This window comes from Aulonocara stuartgranti (assembly GCF_965226115.1).
Source record: "Aulonocara stuartgranti genome assembly, chromosome: 9".
In the NCBI taxonomy this organism is placed as follows: Eukaryota; Metazoa; Chordata; class Actinopteri; order Cichliformes; family Cichlidae; genus Aulonocara; species Aulonocara stuartgranti.
In genome coordinates this window covers 8,209,713-8,223,016 of record NC_138960.1, presented here as the reverse complement: position 1 = coordinate 8,223,016, position 13,304 = coordinate 8,209,713, and the positions used below count along the sequence as shown (strand labels likewise).

General features: G+C 42.0%; 1 protein-coding gene across 3 annotated transcripts in view; it reads left to right on the top strand.

Annotated features, from left to right (window-relative positions):
- nrp1a (neuropilin 1a) overlaps positions 1-6,657 on the top strand; it is a 64,799-nt gene extending 58,142 nt beyond the window's left edge. For 2 of the 3 annotated variants that reach the window (XM_082545599.1, XM_082545601.1), the window contains 7 exons: positions 1,730-1,840; positions 2,543-2,593; positions 4,465-4,608; positions 4,701-4,978; positions 5,061-5,157; positions 5,282-5,332; positions 5,432-6,657. In XM_082545599.1, coding sequence (XP_082401725.1) covers positions 1,730-1,840; positions 2,543-2,593; positions 4,465-4,608; positions 4,701-4,978; positions 5,061-5,157; positions 5,282-5,332; positions 5,432-5,715 — 1,016 coding nt within the window. In that variant the 3' untranslated portion in view covers positions 5,716-6,657. The remainder of the gene's footprint in view (positions 1-1,729; positions 1,841-2,542; positions 2,594-4,464; positions 4,609-4,700; positions 4,979-5,060; positions 5,158-5,281; positions 5,333-5,431) is intronic. The other variant, XM_082545600.1, reaches the window with a different exon arrangement.
- Positions 6,658-13,304: the final 6,647 nt, after the last annotated feature.

The window sequence follows — 13,304 nt, the reverse complement described above, 5'->3', positions numbered from 1 at the left end:
ACCAGCAAGAGACAAGCTGGCAGTTTCAAACTGATGCGCAATGAGCAAATCGTTTCCAGTGCTCCTACTTCAGGGTTTGGACTCTCCAAGCACAGGAAGTGATGTCAGTGACATGAATGAATGTGGGTTAGTTTAGATGTAAGCATACTTCGTTGCAGATACTGGCTGATATAAATTTAAAATCATCCAACAATATATGTCATGTCAGCTGTGTAGGGAAGAGCTGTAAAGTTGAAACAAAGCATGTAAAAACAGAACAACGGTGAAGTCCAAGCTTTTTTAAGACTATGTGTGACGGGGGGAAAATGCAACACAATGTTCGCTCGTCAAAGCAAAACTGTCCTCCCACATTTCCTCTCACCTTGAGCTTCTCCACACAGTGAAGCAGTGACTGATGAGAAGAAAGTAAAAAATCCCCAAAGCTCTGTGTGTGTAAAAACTTGTCCTGACAAATGGCTATTTTGTCTGCGCCACACAGTTATGCCCTGCTTTTACAACTCTGTTGTAATCCTGACACTTACAACACAACAAACACACGCTCAGTCTTGTTTTGTTTGCAGATGTTTCTTTGTCAGCTGCTAGCTTGCTATCACACCATTAGCGGCCCTACAGAAGTGGGAAAGCATATAAAAAAGACCTTAGAAGACATGTAGTTGTTGGGGAAGTTCCTCAGTGTGCAGATACCCTCAAGGAGTCCTGAGAAATATTGGGTCTGAAATCTCCAAAAGGCACACCGCTGTGTGGCACTGGACCATGGAGCGGATTTTGGGCCTTTCCCACATCCAAGTGAAGCAGGGCCATAATGATAGACTGGAATGGCCCTGCTTATATCCAGTCCCAAGTCCTGTTACTCCACCTTCTAGTTTCAAAGCCCGAGCTCCCACACATTTTCTGGCCTCGATGAAGGCTTCTTCGACACGGCGTGTGTCCACAGGGGATGGCATTGTTGGAGTGGGGCCCCGGCGCTGTTACCATAGCTGTCTTCGAATCCCATGTCCCTGCTCTCATTAAAATCGTCAGTTCGCAGCGGGTTGCTATGAATGTTTCCTTTCCCAACTGGGCACGGTGTCCAGGCATCTGTCTTCCTGTCCCTGCCATTGGGGGTTTTGACTCTTCTCAGTGTTCCCGTTTAATGCATTCTTTACATACCCTGTTGCATTCATTAGAAGAGATCATTAAATACAGCCAAGACACAAGGACTGCATGAGGTCTGTGCCATTGGTTCACACTCTTTCTCATGTCAGGGCCATAATGATAGACTGGAATGGCCCTGCTTATATCCAGTCCCAAGTCCTGTTACTCCACCTTCTAGTTTCAAAGCCTTACGCACCATGTATTCGCTTCAGCTCTATTTATACACCCACACCTCCACAGCTTGATGAAAGGATGGATACTAATAGCTCAGTTCTACACTAACGCTCAGCATGGAACTGTGAGCACAGCAATCAAGCTTACAGAAATATATTTCACTGTTTCTTCTTCTTTTCTTTCCTTTTCTGTTTTTGTTTAAACTATATGCTTAAAATCGTAGGCTTGAAAAGAAGGATTTCAGACAATTAACAAAAAGAAATGCGATGCTATTCAATAGATACTGGCCTTAAAAACAAAGGAAAACACTGTAACCTTTTTTTTTTTAAGTAGTCGAAAAATCCCTTAAGCTAAAATCAGTGCACTTTCCATGTTTAACCTGTAATCTAACCTGTATTGTTTCCTCTCTCTCCCTCTCCAGCTCCTACACTCCCGCCAACCACCGCAATCCCGAGCACCACCCCGTCTGACGAGTGTGATGACGACCAGGCGAGCTGCCACAGTGGCACAGGTGATGACTACGACGTGACAGGTGCTAACATCGCCTTCATGAGACTGCGACCAGCCCCTTCCCCTAAACCCTCCCTTCCCTAATTTCCCCTTGCTTTTGCTGTGGCTGGCGCTCGATCGTCTCCCTCGATTCTGCGCCATCACAGCTTCTGTAGCATCGCTGCCGCAGTCAGATTTTGATACCAAACCCAGTCTTCCATGTACTGTACCCTGCACACTGGCAAGCATGCATGCACCCTCGTGTGTCCTGGCAGCCACACAACTCTAATTTGCTGCGCCCCCGTTGCTACCACCTCCTCCTCTTCAGTCTACCACTTCTTACCTTAAGCTCTGAGCACTCACCAGAAAGCATTGTTGCATTTGCACCTGAAATCAATTCACCCACATCTGTTCTCTATCATTTCATCTCTCACTTGCTTTTTGCTCTGGCTCCCCCCCCTCTACTCACTCCTAGCTTACTTTTCCTTCTAACCAGTCAACTATCTCAGCCTGCACCCCCCATTAACCAGCAGTCTCCAATGATGAGCATGGCACCGTCTCAGTCATGTGTATTGTATAAGTTCTTCCTGCTAGGAATACCAGAAAAAAGGCATTCATAAGAAAGAAGCCAGAGACAAGGCATGCGTTGATACGCCAAGTTTAGTTAGCATGGGTACTTATTTAAAATGAAACTTAGCTCATTGCAAACCTAGGCTAACTGTGCTAACATTCTGTATTGTGACAGGTGGTAACATGATGCCAGAGAGCACTACTGCTGAAATGGATACCATCCCAGGTGAGCAAAAGATACCATATATACATATTTTTTAAGGTCAGTGCTTTCAAAGTTTGCACATCAGAGCGATGAAACATACAGCGGGGCAAATGTTTAACTGCTCATGGTTTGTTCTGAATTAATTTCATGAATTCATCAAGAGACACACCTGAGATAATGATTGCCAGCCTCTCTCCTCTGATGTGTGTCTGTTATTAAAGCTGATGATATGGCCCTGAGAGGCTCCCGCTGACAGGGTAAAGGGAGGCTACGTGATGCAAGGCTAGCCGATGATTAGCACTGGTGCTCTGCTGCTGCCTTCTCAGCATAATCACTAATCACCAGGCTGACACCGACACACACACAGAGTGCGCACAGACCTGTAAAAGCCAGATGCAAATGACTGGAGGAAGTTAGGTGCACTTTGGGGCCCACATGCATGGACAGACACACATAGCCAGTGTCTCCTACAGCGGGCTGATGAGGCAGCAGTCAAGAAGCAGTGCCCCAGCCTGACCTTGGCTAATGGGCCGTAGGCTCCACCCAACCCCCTTTCTCTCAGTCAGCTGGCTCTGCGGTCTGTCTTCGATTTGGGGCACGAGCGATATTATTAGAGTAGCTCTAAGATGCAAATGTGTGTATGCATTTATGCACATTTTTGTGTGTGTATGTCTGTATGAGTCTAATGAAGTACAGGTAAACGCCTATCTATTTGACTTTTCATCTCAAGACTCTCAAACCATGCATGTTAATAAGCTGTGTGTGTGTGTCCATGTGAATGTGTGTGTGTGTCATGCACCATGCATCTCAGGGGATATAGTTTCCACTCACATTCATGGAGAAATAAATATATATACATACATAATGGCCAAGTGAGTCACAGGCTCCTCATAATGGAAAAAAAAGCCAAAGTCGTTTTAATTGGGAATGAAGTTTCTATGGGGAAAATGGTGGCTTGGACCCTGAAATGTGGTTGATATGTGATGGGAATTCCATCCTTTGTGTTTAATGGGTAAATAGCGTCATTGCCTGCAGAAGTTAGTTAAATCCTTCCCATTTTTTAAGGGAATATTAGCTCATAGATTCTGTCATTCAGAGAGTGGTATCTCTAAAGGCATTTCATGTTGGAGAATAAAGCTATGGCTGGCCTCCCAAACATCTCGTTTCCCCAGTGTTCCTTGAAGTCTTTCTTTATCTAATTTGGAAAACACTAAAGCCCGAGCTCCCACACATTTTCTGGCCTCGATGAAGGCTTCTTCGACACGGCGTGTGTCCACAGGGGATGGCATTGTTGGAGTGGGGCCCCGGCGCTGTTACCATAGCTGTCTTCGAATCCCATGTCCCTGCTCTCATTAAAATCGTCAGTTCGCAGCGGGTTGCTATGAATGTTTCCTTTCCCAACTGGGCACGGTGTCCAGGCATCTGTCTTCCTGTCCCTGCCATTGGGGGTTTTGACTCTTCTCAGTGTTCCCGTTTAATGCATTCTTTACATACCCTGTTGCATTCATTAGAAGAGATCATTAAATACAGCCAAGACACAAGGACTGCATGAGGTCTGTGCCATTGGTTCACACTCTTTCTCATGTCAGAACTGTAATTTACCTTTTGTCCGACTCCTGCTTCTCCTTCATGAGTTAGCTGCTTGTATCACCCCCACCTGTAGGACTGTAGGCTTATGTCCCACAGTTATCTGCTGCCCTCTAGTGGTCTGTTCCAGAGCAGAATAAGAGAAGGAAGCTCCAAAGTGTAGCCTGTAGTTATACCATGACAGGCCCTGCGGTCATTGTTCGGATAGAGCCCAGGGCTACAGGCAGCTTCTCCTTTTGTAATAAGCAGAATGATTAAGGTTTTTTTCCTCCTGTGACACATGATCTTGATCTTTCTTCACACAGCTTTTCTCTGGTTTGCCTGCGACTTTGGCCGAGCCAATGATCCGTCCTTCTGCAGCTGGACATCGGAGGACACGGGATCTAGGTGGCAGATCCAGTCCAGCGGCACACCTACCCTCAACATCGGACCCAACATGGACCACACAGGTAAGTACCTCAGATGATAGACTCACAACATCTGACACAGTACATGTGGCATTTTACCTCTGTGTTGCTGATACAAGGGCTTTACATTACAGGTGAACCGGGGAATTTCATCTACACCTTAGCAACCAGCCCCCAAGAGACAGAGGTGGCTCGACTCGTCAGCCCCGTGGTCAGCTCCCCGGACTCGGACCTCTGTGTGTCATTCTGGTACCACATGTTTGGGCCACACATCGGCACACTACACATCAAGCAGCGCAAGCAAACGGAGAAGGGACCTGCAGATGTCCTACTGTGGACAGTCAGCGGCCACCAAGGCAACCGCTGGAGGGAAGGTCGTGTCCTCGTGCCACGCACCAACAAGCCTTATCAGGTAACTGACCCACCTTTTAATTTACCTGTGCTTTTTGTGTGTGTGCTGTCACTCTAGAGGCTCACTTATTTTTTTTGCCAAGGTGGTGATCGAAAGTCTAGTGGAGAGAAAGAGCTGGGGAGATATTGCTGTGGATGACATTAAGGTTCTCGATGGGATCACACTGCTAGACTGTAAAGGTGAAGCTTTGTGCATAGTTTCAGTGACTTCCTTCAGTTTTTGAACTAAAACAGCACTTTGGCACACAGCTCTGACTGCATTTTGTCATTTAGCTCTGCTTTTAATATGAATTTCTCTTTAAAGATCCCGACGTGCCCACTGAGCCAATATTGCCGGAGGATATTAATGAAATCAGTAAGTCCTTTCACACATCAGGTTTGTTGTGCATTCTAACCTTTTATAGTTTATTTTCTCACTTTTCTTTTTCTCTTCTGCTCCTTGCTTCCTCTCTAGTTCCGGAAAACACAGAATATCCAGACTTTGTGGATAACAACCAGATCCCTGAAGGCAGCATGCTAAAGACGCTTGACCCCATCCTGATCACCATCATCGCCATGTCTGCCCTCGGGGTCTTCCTGGGGGCCATCTGCGGCGTGGTCTTGTACTGCGCCTGCTCACACGGAGGCATGTCGGACAGGAACTTGTCAGCTCTGGAGAACTACAACTTTGAGCTCGTGGACGGCGTCAAGCTAAAGAAAGACAAACTCAACGTACAGAGCTCGTACTCGGAGGCGTGATTCAGGACAGAGTGCATTCATGTGACTGTGTGCGATGGGCCGGGCTCTCGCACGAGACTGTCTGCAGGCATATAATCCCGCCTGTCTGCAAGCAGACGGGCTGCCGATGCCCTCGAATCTCTGGACGAGGGACAGGTTCAGGAACCAACAGGAGGTCTGGACTGATCCATGCTTTTCTCAGGAGCTGCAGTTAAAAAAAAAAACAGAGCCTACCAGTAAAGGGGGAGGGACACTGTGTACAAATAAAATACAGGAAAAAAAATATGTACAGATGATATTTTAATTTTCTATTTTGATTTTCATTCATTTTTACAATCGGATGCTGGTGTTGAGACCAATTTATTAATGATGTTTAAAGTATTTATCGTTTTCTGGAAAAAAAAAAAAGAAACGTCTTTTTATTATTACCATCAGTTGGTAACGGCTGTTTTCACCTTTTAGAAAGAGACGTATTGACATCCTAAGTGAACCATATCCGGTAAAAACTGTAGATTCGCCCCATGGCGTGGCAAACAGAGTGTGCCGTGAGACATGTACCCTTTCCCCCCCTTTGACCCCTATCACTCTAAAGTAAGGGTCCCATTCATGGCAATGTATGGTTCTGACAGTGCCTTTAATACGTTTTTGTTGGAATCCTCTGTTGATATCGGTGTTTTTTACTGTACTTGGCTTAAGCTATAATGACAGGAAACAGGGGCACATGACCTTAGAAATACCTGCAAAACAGGACAAGAGTTTATCACAGGTTTTTTTTGTTGTTGTATTTGTTTGTTTGTTTTCTGTCCAAAACAAAAACACACACACTGTAAATAAGTTTTAATATATTTTATTGTCCTTTTTTTAAAGAAAGTAAAAAGTAAAAGGAAAAAAAAAGCTACAGTATCCCTTTTGTCATGGGTTTTTGCGTGTGCGTGTGTGTAAATACAATCTCCTGGACTGTTTCGTGGAAGGTGCAGTGTTTCATTTTCAGTCGCTCAGCTGAGCATGATTCGCCCGCTCGCTGACGCTCCAGCGATTTCAATGTGCATTCAAGCCATCTGTCACCGAAACATCCACTTGTCAAAAAGAGCCCCAAGGATGAATGAATCGAGAGGTAGCAAACGCACAAAAACAAAACAAAAAAAAGAGATGAACTCTCAGCACTCTTCTTCTTCTGATCACTCATGACCACGCCATATCTCTGCTGTGAGCTGAACTGGTCACTGTGATGTTCTCCAGAACTTTAAACACACTCGTGACAATTTCAGAGGAGGTGGTAAAATATATCAAATATTTGGCAAAAACAAACAAACACCAATCCTCGTTGCTTTGCTTTATCTAAATCCCTTACTGTCTTGTCACTGTGGATTGTTCACCCAGGCAGTGCTATCTGGACAATGCAGCTTGAATGCACTTTGTTTTGCGAGCCCCTCGTGGTAGAAACCTGTAAAAAAGAGGGGTTAACACACTAACTGACGAATGGTGCTATCAGTAATTTAGCCAGACACATGTGTCTCATGATGAAAAAAATTTTTTAAATAAAAAAGCCCAGTTTGTATTGTCCACATGCTGTAGTGTAGCTCAAGCGCCCCGACCTCCTCCTCTTGGGGGGCTGTGAAGAGTTTTTAACGTGTTTCACGTGTAGCAGCCATAATGTTGTGATGTCAGAGCTGATGTCAAAAAGGACAGGACGCTGGTACAGTGGGTTGGAGTGGGGGTGAGGTGGGGTTGGGGGTGGGAATCGAGCATCGTCACCTAAATCAGACTCCCAGGCCTCTCTCCGTGGCTTTACCAAAGGATGGTTGCCCCCTTATACATACGGTTGGAGGGCTGGAGGGGGAGGAGGGGTTCCTCGCCAACACAAAATACCGTGAGACCACAGTCCCTCCTCTCCACACCCTTCCCCATGAAAAAATCAAAAAAAGGGGGTAGCCTATGGCAGGACACTCACAGAGAACAGCAACGTGTTTGTTTTTTCTATCTCTTTTTAAGCTTAAAAGAAGTGAAACGTCGCCCAGGTGTGAACTCTTCAATCCCAGGGTGGTGGTGCCCGCCCCCTCCACGAGGCTGCTGGGGCCCCTGAACTCAGTGGGGGGGTTTTGTGCCACAGTCAAAACAATCCAAAAAAAAAATCAATCCTGGGAGGCGTGGAGTCTTTTTACATGGATGTGCTTTGTATGTTGTGCCGTGGTGAACACACGTTCTCAGCTTGTTCATTTTATTTTTCAGGACCGGGCGACCCTCTCTCCCCTCAGCTTTTACACCGCCCCCTGCCCCTCCCCCACCTGTGCTTTCAGCTGTAGAGCACTGTAGCTGCAGCAGCTAAGGAGAAAGGATACTGTAGCGTGGACTCAAAAGAAATAATGTTGCACTGACAAATATATTTAAGAGGTTTATGTGTTTCTAGCATTCATTTGCAAAAAAAAGAAAAGAAACTGAAGAAAATCAAAAACTGTTTTCTTTTTCTGTTCTTTTTATATATACATGCATATATATATATAGTTTCAGATTATGTGACATAATTCTGAAATGTAAAAATAATGAGATGTTTTCATTATTGAAAAGGCAGAGGAGATTTTTTTTCCTCCCAGCAGTAATGTCCCTCCCCCGTACATTTACATGGCATATTAACCCTTCGTTTTGTACTGTCATTCAGACTTTTGTGCAGATTTTCTTTCTTTCTTTCTTTTTTTTTTTTTACAATAACAAGGAATTAAGATTTTTATTTTCAGTACTGCTTCTGTAATTTACTGTTGTTAAGGGCGGGAGGGGAAAGGAATAAACAGCAAAGGCCTTAAAAAATTGGAAAGGGAATTTGTGAGTTGTAATTCAGGCTTTGAAATGTTTTTTTTCTTTCTTTTTCTGCTCCAGTCGGACATCCAAACCACGGCCCTGCTGTGAAGGGTTAAACCAGCAGCTTCATAAGCAAGCAGCTCTTTGAAACAGCATCTTTTTTGTTGTTGTTGTTTTTGCTTGAGAGTGATGTGAAAGCACTATCAAGGCAACGCAGTGATGTTAAAAGAGAACTTTTTTGTCTGGTCTCTGTCTCATTGCCACCGCTTTCCAAAGATACAATAAAAAAAAAAGCGTCTCCACACGAAGGAGGATGAACTTTTCTTTGCTGAGGAGTTTTGCTTTTTTTCTGCATTTAATAAAAGAGAAACAACTCACCGGCTCGATTGGCCTGACACTGAGCAATGACAGGTGAAAATTAACCTCCTGATCCCAGATCAGAACTCTGCTAATGTGAGTTTCCACCTTACTGAAGTAGTTAACAGTGGTGAAACTGATGGCATAAAGTAAAGGGCGGGTGGTGACCACTAATGAGAAGCTGATGTGAGCTGGGATCAGTCACTCAGCTGGATTTTGATCCTGGTCTATCATTAGTTCAAACTGCATTTTCACTGATTTTTTTCTTCTTCTAAATTTACAGGGGTCATATCGTTTTGCCACTTATTTTGGCAGGCCAGGAAATGAGACAGAAAGTATCACCACAGAGATTTTTAAAATCTCTGGTTTCAGTGTCAGTTTCAATTTAGAGCGTGAGATACAGCATGTAAGCAGCTCATTGAGGAATGCTTATACACACATCTTGAAAGACATAGCAGGACCCTCATCATCGTTAGCAAGCAAATTAGAGTCCTAACATCTTTCAGCTGCTGTATCCTTCACACGCTATTGACTACATGAGAGCTTAGAGCATGCAAACCCAACTTCATCGTTGTTTTATCTCTCCTCAGACTGCTGAAAACTAATAATCTTGCAAAACTATGCTCAACATTAATTAATGATTAATTAATTAGTCATTAACACACAGAGTATCATCAGTCATTTATCTGTGTGGCACGATTGATGGAGAATTGTAGCTTGATATACACCACAATTAGAAAGTGTCTGATATGGATACTTTATTTAGCAGTACTTCTTTGGGTTTTAAAGTCTTCTTTTCCAAAGGCTTTAAAGTGCTGCTTCTTTGTGAATATGTTATCTACTAATTCTAAAGATTAGTCTTTAATTATTAATTTTGGGGATAATGAAAAATCCCTTTTGTGTTTAGCTTTTCTATTCTATACCAGTGCAGTCGCTCTTATTAAAATCTGCAGAAGTCATTATTGAATCACCTCCTTAAAAGGCTATTAGTTTATCACTTATTAAGAATCAGTCAGTGCTGTAGCTACAATCAGTAAAAAAAAAAATCTCTTTCTCCAGGTCAAACGTAACATGGAGCCAAAAAATCAAAGCCACAGTCGCACTGTGAGGAGAATCACTCACATTGTTTTTTGTCACAACTAGAAATTTGAAAATGTTTGACTTACTAGTTTGTAAAGGCTTTTTAGCTTTGCAGGAAAGAAGTTATAGCAGCATAACCACAGCACTAGTAACGTCCCGGACAGGCTCGCATCTGAAACTTGTAGTTTTATATTTTGCCACTGGGTGGCTCTGTGGAGTAATATTGAGTTCTTTATTCTGTATCATATTCCACGTTTGTTAAATAAAAGGAACATTATTATGAAACGGTCTCTAATGTATTAATGTAGAGCACTACAGTAAATGTGTATTTGCTTCATTATTTTTCTTTTTTGTTTCCATATTGTTTAATGTCTGCAAATGATTTAGTGGACTAGGAATGATTTGCCAGTTATAATACGTGCAAACATAATACACAGTTTGTTTGTTTTTTATTGTGGGCATTGTGATATGTTATCACGGACGCAGAGTGACTGGCTGACTTCAATAAGTTGCTGTGTTACACAGTCTTTACTGGTACTGCCAAATAAAACAGAACCGTTAGTTATCTGCGCCTTTCCTGCTATAACAAGAGGAAATTGTGTCTGTCATCTCGCTATTTTTCCATGACGAAGTCGTCTGCCCTCAAAGTGCAGCTCTGAAAAAAACTTAGATTTGAAATCGTATTTGTTATGCCCCTGTCCATGCAGTAGCCAAATCCCACCACAGGGGGGCTCCAGAATCCACAGAAGTCCTATGGCATTTATCCAGGATACCTCAGCTATTACGGCCCATCACTTTTATACCATTGGCTGTAAAAAAAAAAAAAAAAAAAAAAAAAAGGCTACAAAAACTCACCATCCACTTCATTAGGAACAGGTTTTTTGTTCCATATTGATATGATAGCATCACAGAGATGCTGCAGATCTGTTCGTTGTACATCCATGATCTGAAATTCTCATTCCTCCATATCCCAAAGATGCTCTCTTGGACTGAGATCTGGTGGTGGTGGAGGCCACCTGAGTACAGCGAGCTCATTGTTATATTCAAGAAACCAATTTGAGATAATTTGAGCTTTGTGACCTGGCACGTTGTCATTAGTAGATTATACACTGTTGCCAAAAAGGGATGGATATAATCAGCAAGAGTAGCTACTCAGGTAGGATGTGGCATTTTAAATGATGCTCAGTACTAAGGAGCCCAAGATGTGCCAAGGAACCACAACATTACACCACAAGCAACAACTTGAATTGTTCATACAAGGCAGGATGGAGCCGTGCTTTTATGTTCTTAAAGCTAAAGTCTGATCTTATCATGTGAATTTTGCTGGAATGTATGCACAGTTTTATTTATATAGCACCTTTTAAGATAAATATCACAAAAAATTGTCTAAAAAAGTTACCCAAAAGCAACTTTACTTAAAAAGATGGCTCTTTAGTTGTTTTTTATAAGAAACCACCAAATCCGTAGATCTAAGGCTCAGTGGGGGAGAGTCTAGGGGTCACTGTGGGAAAATCTGTGTCTCCTTTAGTTTTCTTGTATAACACAAGGTCTCTGATATCCTGATCGCAGGATATCAGAGACCTGCTGGAGACAAATGGCTGTAAAGGTTCAGTGATGTACATCAGTGTTTACCCACAGAGAGCTCTGAAAGTCACAACCAGAATCTTGAAGTGGACTCTGAAGTTGACGAGGAGCCAGTGCATCTGAATTAGAAAGTGACCTGACAGTACTCACAGGTGCATTCTGAACAACTTGCATACATTCTGAGGAGGTTTTGTTGAGACAAGTGAACAAGCAATTGCAATATTCCAGAAAGGATGAGATAAAAGTATTTGCCATAATTTCTAATTCACAGCGTGAGAATCACAGCGTGAGATTTCATGTGATCATGATCATCCAAAGTTAAAGCACAAAACTGTCAGGGGCACAAACAAGGACTTCTGTTTTTTCTATATTAATCTGAAAAAAATGTCAGCCACCCATGCAGGACCTGAATCTGAATCTGGTATTTAGAAAATCAGCAGCACAAGAGAATACAAAAATAGGGGTTGACTTTGCCTCCACACCTAAACAGAAAAACAAGAACAGTCAGTGAGATTTGGCAAGTGGGGGAACACTAAGATCTGTTGTAGTTCCCAGCTCAGGGAAAATAATAACAGCTCACAATAATTTCTATTGGCACCATAGGCAAGAAAAGCAACTGACAATCTGTATAGCTTATATCTTTATATGTATATATTTACAAAAATTGCTATATTAAAGTTTTGTTTTTTTGCTTCTATTGTTTATTGTTTATTTCATAGCATGGTGTCTATTATTCAGTGGAAAGACAGTGGATCACTGCTGGAATATCCACTCATGTCTCTTTTTGCAGGATGTCTCATGGAACTGCCTGTAGGATTGTCTAGATTTGCATTCAAATGCCCATCCAAAACAAATGCCTCTTTGGGGAATGTTTGCTCCCTTTCAGCAATGTCTTCATTCTTACTTAAGTGTGATTTGGGATGTATATCAGTAAAATCACAACTTAATCGGAACCTGCAGCAATTTCTGTTTCTCTGGAATGATATGAGCCATGTCGTTTATATGAGCCATATCACAAGTCATATCAACGTTTATCCTTGTAATAATACAAAAAAACATACTTTGAGTTTTAAAACTACTGCTGAATACCTGAAAAAAGTAGAAAGAAATAGCTGTAGTTTCTAGAACAGATCTTTCTGTGAGAAATAGAGAGCTGCATTCTCTTGTAAACACTCCCAGGAGGCTAAACAGGATTTGAGGGTCTTCCGGCCCACTGTTTATTTTTTCTCACTTTCTTTCCCCCACTGTGTCCACTAGTGCTCAGGCACAAAATAACAAATCAGAAAGTTTAAAGTAAATAAATAGCTGAGTGAGTTTACTTATTTATTTTTTTACTAGAACTCATACAAAAAAGTAATGGTAGTGGCTCATTTTGTATTTGTGGCATCTAATACCTCTAAAAGAATTTTCATAAAAAAATAAATAAATTTCAGCTTTGTGGTTGTTAAAAAAAGTATTACACATTTTTAAAGAGTCCACTCGAATTTCAGGTTTTCAGTAATATAGATACTTTACAGCAAACCCTTGATTTTATTCTTTTTCATTTTTCATTTTCTATTGGTTTTATATAACTTTTTATTATATAAATAAATTGGATTAACAACAAAAACATTTTAAATAAATTATCATATTTAAAATATGAGTAGAAGAAATTACGACTGGATTTAAAAAAAATGTTTTGTAGTAAATTACACAGTAAAAGATAATTAATCAGATGTATTTAAACTTTATAGCCTACTCTTTTTTTTAGCTTCAGTGTGAAACTGTTAGTGGACAGTGAGGTACAAGTACAGAGC